Source organism: Felis catus, chromosome C1, assembly GCF_018350175.1.
Source record: "Felis catus isolate Fca126 chromosome C1, F.catus_Fca126_mat1.0, whole genome shotgun sequence".
Taxonomy (NCBI): Eukaryota; Metazoa; Chordata; class Mammalia; order Carnivora; family Felidae; genus Felis; species Felis catus.
The window spans coordinates 58,681,992-58,694,481 of NC_058375.1; the positions used below are offsets into that span (position 1 = coordinate 58,681,992).

The window sequence follows — 12,490 nt, forward strand, 5'->3', positions numbered from 1 at the left end:
CATATTACCTAAAGCAGTCTACACATTTAATGCAATCCCTATCAAAGTACCAACATCATTTTTCACAAAACTGGAACAAATAATCCTAAAATTTGTATGGAACTACAGAAAACTCCAGGTAGCCAAAGCAATCTTAAGAAAGAAGAACAAGTCTGGATATATCACAATCCCACATTTCAAGATATACTACAAATCTGTAGTAATCGAAACAGTATGGTACTGGCACAAAAATAGACACCTAGGTCAATGGAACAGGATAGACACCCCAGAGATAACGCACATATATAATGTCAATTAACCTATGACAAAGGAGGCAACAATATACAATGGGGGAAAGATAGTCTTTTCAACAAATTGTGTTGGGAAAGCTGGACAGCCACATGCAAAAGAATAAAACTGGACCACTTTTAACAGCATACACAAAAAGCAACTCAAAATGGATTAAAGACCTAAACAAGAGACCTGAAATGATAAAAATCCTAGAAGAGAACCCATGCAGTAATTTCTCTGACAGCCATAGCACATTTTTCTAGCTACATCTCCAGAGGCAAGGGAAACAAAAGCAAAAATAAACTATTGGGACTACATCAAAATAAAAGTTTTTGCACAGCAAAGGAAACCATAAACAAAACAAAAAACAAACCACCAAATGGGAGAAAATATTTGAAAATAATATATCTGATAAGGGGTTAATACCCAAAATATATAAAGAACTTCTACAACTCCACACTGCTGGATGTGAGTGATTCCATCTTGTGCACCACATACATTCACAGGAGTTTTGTTCTATTTCTTTCCTACCTTAAACACAGTAAGCCCTCTTACTTTCTTCATATTTATTTGAATGCTATCCTCTCTGGAACCTGCTTCTTGGCCACAGTGACTTCTACTCATCTTGTAAAACTCACTTTTAGCTTCCCCAAGCTGGGCTTTCCTGACACATTCCCCCCTGGGGGAGCATTAAGTGGCTCATCTTTGGATTTCATCTACAACCAGCAAATCCAGTCACACAAAACTTACCCCACTCCTTTGTCTATTTCTGATCCTAGGCCATGAGCTGCTAACAGGCAGGGACTCTCATTTATCACTGATGATTGTTTAACAAAAGAATGAAGAAACAATAATCCAAAAATTATTCCTCTTTGATTTTGGAACGCATTTCCTGTATTCCAGTTTGCTATAAATACAATCACCCACAACTGGAGATGTCACCCAAGGACTTACGGTTAAATATTAATAAAACAGCCAGAAACATTTCCATGAAATTTAAATGTTTAGCACCTCTAGTGCTGCTCTTTCCTTCACTCCTTGTTACTCTTTGTAGAGGTTCTCTCCTCTTCTCTAACTGATAAAGGCGAATCTTAAGAAATAAAACAAGCAAAAAAAAAGCACCTCCAGTTTTAAAATGTGGGAACATCAAATGACAGCCCCAACTGCTTGACGGAATGAAAACAAGGTCAGTGTCTTATCCTTCCACAGTGGTTGCCCCCCACCCCCAACGCCGAGCCAGAACTGTGCTCTCGAGCCATGCTGTTTGTTTTACAGCTTGCGGACTTGCACAAAATTCTTTTTCTCTAACAACAACAATCATAAAAATAGCATGGTCTTTTTTGCAACCTTACTCATAGCCTAAGGAAAGGAAGATTACAAAATTATGCCAGCATAAGAGCATCAGCTGAGATCCCAAAAGGTCCTAACAATACTTGGCAAATACTTTTTATAATTTGAAGAACTGACTAAGAGAGACATATGCTATGAGTCTTAGAAAAAGACATTTGAGGTTGCCCTTAAAAGTGGGAATGCAGCAAATCAACACAGTCTTTGCCGTGAAATTCTCACTCAACTGAGAAGGGCAAACCCGAAATAGGTCTGAGTCAGTTTTGAAAGGGCTTCCTCCAAGACAGAAATGCATTTCTTTACAATCATCCCATGAACAAGTATTATGGAGCACCTACTCTAAGATCTCTGGTGTGAAATACCCAGAAGTGAGGTAGTAAAATGTGGAGTTTCAGGGGGAAAAAAGACTGGGGGCAGACAGACCTGTATTTCAGTCCCAGTTCTCTCACTTATTCGCTGTTGCTTTGAGGCTTGTTAGTGAGCCTCTCTTAACCTGTGCTTCCTTGTCTATAACATGCTGATAATAACCCTACCTCAGCTTTGTTCTGACGCTTAAACAAGATCGTGTATTCAGAGAGCTTAGCAAAGTGCCTGGCACCAAGTGGCGCTTAGTAAACGGTGGCTATCACCTGCTGACATGTATTTAACATGGCTGGTACCAAGCACAATCAATCTCAAATGAGAAGCATACAGAGAAAATCTGTTACAAGTGAAAGTATGTCTCTAGTCTTCGTGTGCTCGTAAATTATACCAGGCCCTCCAAGGATAAACACAACCCTACTCTCTGTCCTCCGCCAGTAATTATAACCTCCATTAAAGCAAGAACATTTCTTCGTTTTCCTTTCTAGCTTTCTAGAAAGAAACCATTCCCACACCAAACCAAACACCATTCCCACAGCATATCTTGAAGTATATATTGAACCAGATTTCATCAATATCCTTTCTGCGGTTAGGTGGTTGGCTCTTGGAAAGCAGAAACAAGGTCCACTATTCGTCTTTTTTTTTTATGCTGTTACTACTGAGTACAAACTAGAGGGGAATTAAGGACAAAAGAAGACAGCTCAGATTGGATCTAATTTACTAGCTCCATCCAAAAGTTCCCAGATCAATGTCCTAATGCAGCCTGAGGGAAGGTACCCATCATGTGCCAAATACCTTATGTTACCAAACCTAATTTTCATGCTAAGCCACATGAGGTAGATACATATTTCCCCATGGTATAGAGGAAGCCAAGGCTCAGAGCAGTGAAGACTTTTCCAAAGCCAGGCAGCTAAGTAGGCAGCACCTCGATTTAATCTAGAAGAACCTGATGCTTTCTCCCACAGCACACAGCCTATTGATTCAGCAGTGACAGTGGTTTAAAGAATAATATCGGAACAGGGCCAACATGCTGTGCATGGAGTGTAGAATATTGGTCACTCTGCTAAGAGAGCATCTTTTCTTGTGACACTGTTATTTCCTGATGAGGCTACCTCACCAGGACTTTCCCCAGCATCTGTCTTATCCTGGTAGGTGTCAAGATCATAGAGAGAAACCATTTTTTTTTTTTTCACTAAAATCCACCTCCCTGAGTTCATATGTCAGTGTTCAGGCAGGAATGTGAAATGCCTTTTACATGACTAAAATCTCTTCCCTGAATAGTCAAGACTTTTCCATGAATGGATAGAATTTTATAATACAAGATGTTCAAATAGGTCAGGAAAAATTCCTTTGAAAACTACTGCCAAAATGAAATTCTCCAAATGTTCCGGTCGAAAGTACGTTTGCTGCTAGGAATACAAACAACAGAGAAAATTCATTTGTTGATAGCTTCCCTGATATTTTAATTATACTCTCCAAATTCTGTTTTTTTTCCTCGATGTAACAATTTTATTCTCAAAATAAAAATGTTTAATCCACATGTAATAGTAAAATTAATGCATTATCTTTTTTCCTTGCTGTAAAATGAAATTAAAAATGCCAAGAAGCACATTTTGCTTCCAGCAGAATGGAAAGTAACCTTTTGAAGGGCCTGATAAATTTGATTTCTTATGTAGTTTTCTGATAATCATCAGTTTAACTCTGTTAAATACCAAGTGGCATTTTAAGCCTGCAAGTCTGCCAGAAAACTACATTGAATTCCCAGTGTCTTAAGTGACCTTGAATAGCTTAACACATTTCAGTATCTTTCTGGTTGTCTGATATGAGGCATATTTGGTTATTTTCATTGCCTTGTTGAAGGCAAACTTAATATGTCTTTAAAAAAATGTGTTACATAATTTGTTCAACCCATGGAGGAAAATTAGAATTTTTAAAAATACTGTGAATTTTTAAATTCCTGTGCCATTTGGTTAAAAGCTCACCTTTAAACAAAAGAACATTAAAGTTACTCTGTTTTTTGAAATCTCTCCCTTGAAAGCCACTCCTATCCCCCTCAGAGATCTACTCATCTTTATGAGAGACTTATAGAGTAGATGTTATTTTTTAAGGTATTATTTAATTATTTTGAGAGAGAGAGCATGCATGCATGAAGGTGGGGAAAGGGCAGAGAGAGAGGGAGAGAGAGAATCCCAAGCAGATTCTGCGTTGTCAGCACAGAGCCCAACGTGGAGCCCAAACCTATGAAGAGAGAGATCATGATCTGAGTCTAAATCAAGAGCCAGATGCTTAACCAACTGACTCACCCAGGTGCCCCTGGAGTAGATGTTATTAATTCCATTTTATAAATGATGAAAATGAGACTCAAAGAATGTACATATTGTGCCCCAGAAAATGCGACTGTAAAGGGGCAAAGGCAGGGCTCAAACCACTGGGTCTGATACCAGGTCCAATCTTTTAACCTGAAACATGACTTTCTTAACATTCCCTTGTTTTTCTCTCCTTAAAATTTCTCTCTTGATATTTTAACTTTGAATACTCCCTCAGCACCATAGTGAGAGGACAGAATTCTGACACAGATATGACAACTAGAAGACATGAATAAGTAATTTATAGGTCATGATCTTTACCTATCCTTTTTTTATTTTCTCAAAACTACTTGATAGTTGATAGTTCACCCTCTGTGTGTATAGGGCTTTCTGAGCAAGTCTTTTGCTGGGCATGAATAACAAAGCTAACAATCTAAGGTTAATGTGGTTAGTACCCTTTTTTCTAAAGTTTATTTATTTATTTATTTTGAAAGAGAGAGAGACAGAGCATCTGCAAGGGGAAGGGCAGAGAAAGAGGGAGAGAGAGAGAACCCCAAACAGACTCTGGGTTGTCAGCACAGAGCCCCACGCAGGGCTCCATCTCACAAACTGTGAGATCATGACTTGAGCTGAAATCAAGAGTCAGACACTCAACAGGTTGAGCCATCCAAGGGCCTCAATGTGGTTAGTATTCTAAAGGTTTGAACAAGCTTGTCTCTATCCCTAAATAAGATGAGTGGTTCCAGGATTCAACTAGTTGCTTATGGTCAATTATTGCCTTTGAATAGCAGTAACTCCTTATTCCATGCAACTACAAAATCATGAAAAATCCAACATAAGGGCTAATTGAATCAGCATCACTTTATAAACGAGTTTGGGAGACGCAAAGCTGAAATTTGGATTCCAGATTCTGCAAAGACATTTTAGAATGCTCTGCTCAGTCCCTGCAGTGAAGATTTCACAAAAACAAGGTTCTGTTTCACAGAAAGAGCTCAGAGCATACTTGAGGAAGAAAGTATAGAGAACAGGAAAAGAGCCAGGTCTCACATAATGTTATGTACAGGACTGTGACATCAAATTGACACTGTATCCTCTTGACAGACTGTTTTGTTTGCAGCTGTCATCATAGAAGACAACGAGAGTTTCAAAGCTCAAGCTAATTTCACAAAGGGACTTTCAGCAGTGGTCAAGCAGTTGTACTAGACCAAGGGTGCCAAATAAATGCTTTCCACAGATCCTGGCAGTCGGTGACAAAGTCCCTGTAAAATCAGAGTAAGATTAGGAAGTAAGAGCAATGCAGTCCTTACTCTCATGCTGTTTGGTAGAAGGCTGCACCTGATTCTTCTGGGAAAGACTGCCCTTTGCAATGAAATGATAACATTCCTAAAAGTTTTGGCATTAAAACATCTCCTGTTTGAAAAGAATAAGATAATAGATTTCAGGTTTGTTTGTATTTTTTTTATCCTTAATTAAATTACAAGTTGGCCATTGTTAGGGATTGAATTTAGTCCCCTAGCTGAAGTTTTAATCTCCAGTACCTGTGAATGTGACCTTATTTAGAAATACAGTCTTTGGAGATGATCAAGTCAAGATGAAGTCATTAGGGTGGGCCCTACTCCAATATGACCGTGTCTTTATAAAAAGGGGAAATTTGGACACAGAGACAGATACATACAAAGGAAAGATGAAGTGGAGATAATGGGAGAATGTCATCTACAAGCCAGGGAATGGCAAAGAATGCTAGCAACCCCCCAGAAGCTAGGGTAGAGGCATGGAACAAATTCTTCCTCACAAACCCTCAGAAGGAACCAAATGTGCCCACACCCTGATCTCTGTTTCTAGCCTCCAGAATCTTGACACAATACATTTCTATTATTTAAGCCTCCTAGTTTGTGATGACTTGTGTGGCTACTCTAAGAAATTAATGTAGCCATCCTAGATCAATTATCTATTTTTCTTTTATTTTGTTTTGCTTTTTGAAATTTTACTAGTTATTGAAATCTCAAAGTCTGGAAACCCTTAAACCAAATTACCTTAAAATCCCATCCAATCTTAAGATTTTATGATGTTTTACACTGTTGAACATTTTTCCTAATTTTTCTGATTAGTCATTAAGTGCCCACAGGATTGGAGACATTCAGATTCTCCTTAAGAAAGCAGAGTACAAACAGGAACAACATTTAGGTGTTACAGGGCCAAACCTGAGAAAATGTCTCAGCATATGGCTTGAAACATTGAATGTGGATGCTCGATTGATTTCTTTCCCTGTAGTTTGAGTAGAAATAAAACTCGATGCTCCTGGTATAATATATAAGGATCCAACACTCCTCTGGCCATGGATCTGATGAAGGTGTATGTTTCTCAGAAAGTTAGAGAAGGGTACCCAAAAATCTATGGCATCTTCTATTTGGTTCATCAGACAGTCCTCATCTCTCATGGGTCATGGTAACTCTTTTTCCTTTTCTTTCTCCTCCTCAGCAAGCTACACAAGAGGAGATTAGGGGCAGTGAGGTATGTTTTACCAGATCATGCTTGAATGCACTGACGAGGGCCCCATTTCCGTTGCTCAGATGGGTTTGAAAAAAATCCAGCTGGGAATTCATCCATTTATTCACTCATGCATTTATCCAATGAATAAAAAAAAAAAAAAAAAGAGGAGACCCAGGGACACCAAGCCATGCTATATATCACACTGTCATAAAATGACTCTATAATTATAATAACTAGTATGTGTTAAAAATCTCTACCTTCATTTTATAGATGAGCTAAAATAATTGAGCTTGTCCTTGGTTCTACCACTGATGAATGCAGTAGCTTGACCTTCATTCTGTATGTCTCCTCTCCATGTCTCCTCTATATCAAGATGCCTGCCCTTACAACCCACCAGACTGGTGTATACACATCACTGTTCCCTAAGACATGCCTTCACTCAGGAGCTGGCTTCTCCCAGTCTCTACGCACCTCTAACCAAAGTCTATCACCTCACAAAAAAACTGGTCTCCAGAAAAACTTCCAGAATTCCTGGTCTCCATCCTTGCTCAGCCAGCCTCCCAGCACTTAGATTTTTAATTGTGTAACTTCTGTTTGTTTGTTTGTTTTGCATTTATTGGAATGCTGTGCTGTGTTTGATATCAGCATGTCTGTGTATTTGATTTTATCTCCCTGGAAGATCATCTGCTCTTTAAAGGAAAATACTGTATCCCCTAGTTTCTAGTCCTAACCTCGCTGCTAAAGAGATAGACAATATTAGTTATATCACTTAATCTATTTGAACCTCCATGTCCCAATTCATATAAAAAGAGGGTGGTGGGAAGATGCAGTCTATCAACATCTCTTACCCTGGTAGTGTGTATATAGGTCTCCCAAGCATCCCTGTCCTTTGCTGGCTCTGAGAATTGCCCAGTTGAGGCTCATGGCCATATTTGCTCATGTGAAGGCTACTCTGGTCTTATCAACGTAGACCACCCCCACATCTCTGCTGGGCAACACTACTGAGTGTAGACTCAGGTAGCCCACACTGCCGCCTAACCTGATCTTCCTGTTTCTCTCCTCTCCCTTTCATTTGCCATAGAGTCATAAATACTGCTCCAGACCAAGATGACAGATTCTTCTCCACATCCTCTCATCTTTACAGACACCATTCCACCTTCCTAAAGTACGTTTACACTTCCTGCTTCCTCTATCCATCCCTACTCCTATAAGACATGGTCATTCCTCACCCATTCCGTGAAAGCTTTGCTGACCACCAATCTGCCATCAGAATCTGTGCAACTCCTGTAGCATTTAAAAATATTTGTCCCTCTGCATTTTAACTGCATCATATAGAAATAACATAGTGAAATGCTTATGAGCATAGTTGTCTTGGTTTCAGACTGCCTACCTTTATAATCATCACTGTGCCACTTACTAGCTATTTGCCCTGGACAAATTATTGCTCTGCACCTCAGTTTCCTCATCTGTTGAATGAGGATAATAATAGTATTTATCACCTGGAATGTTTTTAAGGATTGATGAGTTAATGCATGAAAGCACATAGAATAGTGAACATATTATTGAGTTAACACTATGCACGAATACCACCCCATATCTCTTTTTCCCTCTAGGATTTCAAATAAGAAAAGAACTAATTCGTTATAACATCAGATTTGTAAAGTCATAAGATCTCCTTTTCTTTCTTTTAAATCTCCCTTTTCATCAACCACTTCATATCCTGGTGCCCTCTCTCCTTCAATTGTCTGAGGTAATAATGTTGACCTGCCCCTCTGCCTGATATTTAAGTAATGCACCACGAATTAGACCATTCCTGTATAATAGGACAGGGTGCGGCTTGTTGTTGGAAAGATGGAAAGACATAATATATGTGAAAATGCCTGAACATGTAGATTCATTCAAAGAATGTTCATTAAGCACCTTTTCTGTACTTAGCATGTGCCACCAGATCCTGGGAAAACAGTCCTTGATTCATGTTGTTTCTGTTTAGTGAAGGATACAGACAACTCTATCTACAGTTGGGATGCGATGTGATTAGTTGTGATGAAGGGAGGAAACCGGATGTTATCATAACCCACAGTGCATATAATTGTCTCCAAAAGTAGAAGAAGGCTTCCTGAAGAAAGAGCACCCAGGCTGAGTCTCAAAGGTGGAATGGGAACCAATCAGTCTTGGAAGAAGGGAAGTCTCCCAGGCTAAAGGATAACCACAGGGGAGAAGACAGAGAGGCCCAGAGCCCCGCTGTGTTTTGGAACTACTACAAGAAATTCTGAGTGATTGAAGAGTGGGAAGAGATAAGCATGGACCAGATTATAAAGGGGTTTTATGCTTCTGCCTGGATTTTACCCTGCAGGCAAGCGGGAGCACTTTGCATTAGGCAGGGGATTAACAGCAACAGATCTGGGTTTATACTGACAGTAGTGTGAACAGTAAGTTGCAGAAGACTGCGGTAGAAACCAAACAGGGTTTTGTGGGGTTATTCCAATAACCTTCATGAGAAAATGCTTAAGGACCTGAACTAAGGGATGCGGATGAAAAGACCAGAGGAAAAAAAGGCAAAATTAAACAAATAACCTAGGAAGGAAAATACATAAAGTTCACACCAGTTGTTTTTGGGGTGTGACTGTACTATATCTTTCAGTGATTCAATGTCAGATTCCTCAACATTTTAACAGACTTTTTAGATGCAGCGAGTGTAATGGTAGGAATTTTGAGTGCATCCCAGGTGGTCTTTGAACGGTAAGGACTTTGGAGGGTGCCTCACCCACATCTCAGTGGCAACAGTCTTTCCCATGGAGGTGCAGCCTTGGGTTGCAAAAATAACCCAAAGCTACCAATTTTATCCCTAATTTTCTTTGGCACATTTATTTAGATACAGAGCCTGTTTCAGATTAACTTTAATTTTATTTCTTATCTTACAGACCTCTGTCCCTATTTCTTTGCTGGATCACTGCCAAACCCCAAGCTCCTATCATGCACAGTAACTATTTCCTTCTTTGTGGGCGGGCAGGCTGCTGGAGCTAAAGGGAGAAGGAGATGTTTTCTGCTATATATATATATATATATATATATATATATACATATAACATGGCTGGACCTTGAAGCGTGGCTGCTTTGTATCCTCATCCTGGGTATCAGGCTCTTGTAGTGTACAGGAACCAATGACCGAGTGTCCAAAGCTCTGAGTAATGCTAAATGTAGACTGAACCACCAGAGACTCCTTAAGTTTGCTTTTATATCCCTTCTGTTGATAATTTTATATTGTAACTGTGTATAAGTGATAAATTGAGGGAGGAAAGAGACTGTGAACATATTGCATTAAGCATTTCTATGAAGATCCTATTCGTATCCTGTCTGAGGTGAGACACGAAATATTAAGCATGCAGTTTGGTGCATACGTTAACATGGGAATTGCCTTCCAGATTATATTTCAATTTTAAGAAAGAAGAAGAGTGAAAGACACAAGCACAGTTTTAAGAGACCACTGCCATATGGAACTTTGTATGCTCCAGGAAGAGTGACAAGCCTGTACTGGAAGGTAATTGAAATTCATGACCAATTTATCTTGCATGGGCCTCTCCAAGCCCAAGTGACAAGGTGCTGATGGTCTCAACCTAAGTGGTTTGATATTCAACTGTTAGTTGCAATATATGTTGGACCAGCAGGAGGAAACAGATAGGAGGAGCTTAGACACACTGTAAGGATGTATACCAGGAATTACAGCTTAGTGAAGTTTGAATCATCTCCTCTTAGGAGAAACAGTGACACATGTGATGAGACTGATGCCCAAGATTTTGGGGAAAGATTTACAAGTAAAGCTGAGAGAAACGGGCTCATAAATTTCCTTGGCAATCCCCAGAGATCTCACCTTGAACTTAGAGGCTCAAGTGCCAAAGCTGAAACTTGAAACATTGACAGATGTCGATTTTTGGAGAAGATTGCTTTGGAGTGTGGTAGCCTTCTGTCTTGTTATTCAGATCCCCATAGTCCTAAATGGAGTTTAAATTCCCAAATTAGGATTGGAGGAGCTGTAAGAAAATGAATAGTCGTCAGCATTGCTTTTGTATGGAGGGGTGTCGTATAGAACAGGAATCGTGAAAGGCATTGGTTTTGACCAAGACTTTCATTGGGCTTCTCTAGATGTTCTATTAGTAAAAAAACATTATTTCAAGTAGATTACCATCACAACATTGAATAGGTACTATAGTAGGAAAGAGAAATCAAAGGTATCCATTGGCTACTGAAGTTTTGCCAGTTCCCAAGACAGACATTTGCATTCAATGATTTGTGAAACTTTTTTGATTACCTAGTACGTGCCTGGCACTGTGTTAATAACATGACTAGAGATGGGCCACAGACAGTTTCTACTTGCAAAGGATTTACAGTCCAGGAAGCATGTGAGGACCACTATTCAATCTAGGAGAATCTGAGAAGTGTTCCCTTCCAAAGGAAAATCTTTTAATAAATTATGTGGAGTATACACAGCACATGCAGCATTGGTAGCATTCAGGAAGTAGGACAACATTCAATCATCTGTTTACTTTTTCCCAAACCTAATTTTGGATTTTGAATCTAAGACTGAACAGGGATTTAGCCATAAAAAGGATGAGAAAAAACAAATAGAAAAACAAATGTGTTGAACTTCAAAAAGATAAAACCAAAGTCAAAGCACAGAACTGAGATCTGAGGAGAACGGAGACTCACAGCTTCTCTCTGCCTTCCCCTCCCTCATACAAAGTGTTTACTAAACTAAGATGACGTGAGTAATATCACTTATCACTGACAGGAAAACTATAAGCTCCGTCAAAGAATAATACTTTTATAGAAGAAACCCTACAACACACAAAAGTTGATCATGAAAAAATAAACTAGCAAGTGAGAAAAGGGAGAAAAGGGGCCCTTATTGAAAGAATAATGATGATGATAATAATAAGCCAAATAAAGAGAATAAGACAAATGTAATAATATAATTTGCACCACTGAAAGGGAAATGGGATTCCAGGGCCCTTCAGCTGCCCCCACACGGTAGTAGACTGAGGAACCCAAGAGAAGTGTTATTCACCATCCCCTGTGGTTCACCAGCTTTGGTGAGAACCAGCCATGTGCCTGGTCATGGGCCTCATGCAGTGGGCAGTACAAAGATGAATGAGTCACTTCTGTATCCTGAGGACATAACAAAAACAAGCTCAATCTACTGGGAAAGTGAACAGTGCTCCGCTCCAGTGGTAAAGTTCAACCTGTAGTAAATGCCAGATCAGAGGTAGAAAGCCAAGAAATCTAGCAGATTTGGAAAGAAAATGAGCAGTCTTTTTTGATAATCAGTAAATACTTCACAGAAGAGGGCAAAAAATAGTGATGAGGTCCAGAAAGAGAGAGAAGGCAAGTAACAGAAATAGCACGTATAAAGGCACAGGGGTAGGAGAGTGCAAGGAATATCCAAGAAATGGCAGGGAGTTCTGTGCAGTTGTCTGGGGGGTGGGCAGGGCTGACCTGAGGGAATGAAGATCTTATTTACCATGTAAAAGGTTTAGAAATTAAATGTATTGGTAATCAGTAGTTAATCAGACAGTGGCATGTTTAGTTTAAGAGAAATACTTGAAATGTCTGTAGTGGATTGAATGGTGGCACCCAAAAAGATATGTTCATGTCTTAATTCCTGAAGCCTATGAATGTTACCTTATTTGGAAAAAGGTTCTTTGCAGAAGTCATGCAGTTAA

General features: G+C 39.4%; 1 protein-coding gene across 5 annotated transcripts in view; it reads right to left on the reverse strand.

The window, feature by feature from the left end:
• Nucleotides 1–12,490, reverse strand: part of PTGER3 (prostaglandin E receptor 3) — a 173,428-nt gene that overhangs the window by 32,746 nt on the left and 128,192 nt on the right. For 3 of the 5 annotated variants that reach the window (XM_045036002.1, XM_045036005.1, XM_045036001.1), the window contains one exon: nucleotides 10,642–10,801. The exons of the other annotated variants lie outside the window; for them this stretch is intronic. In XM_045036002.1, coding sequence (XP_044891937.1) covers nucleotides 10,774–10,801 — 28 coding nt within the window. In that variant the 3' untranslated portion in view covers nucleotides 10,642–10,773. The remainder of the gene's footprint in view (nucleotides 1–10,641; nucleotides 10,802–12,490) is intronic. 5 annotated transcript variants of the gene reach the window in all.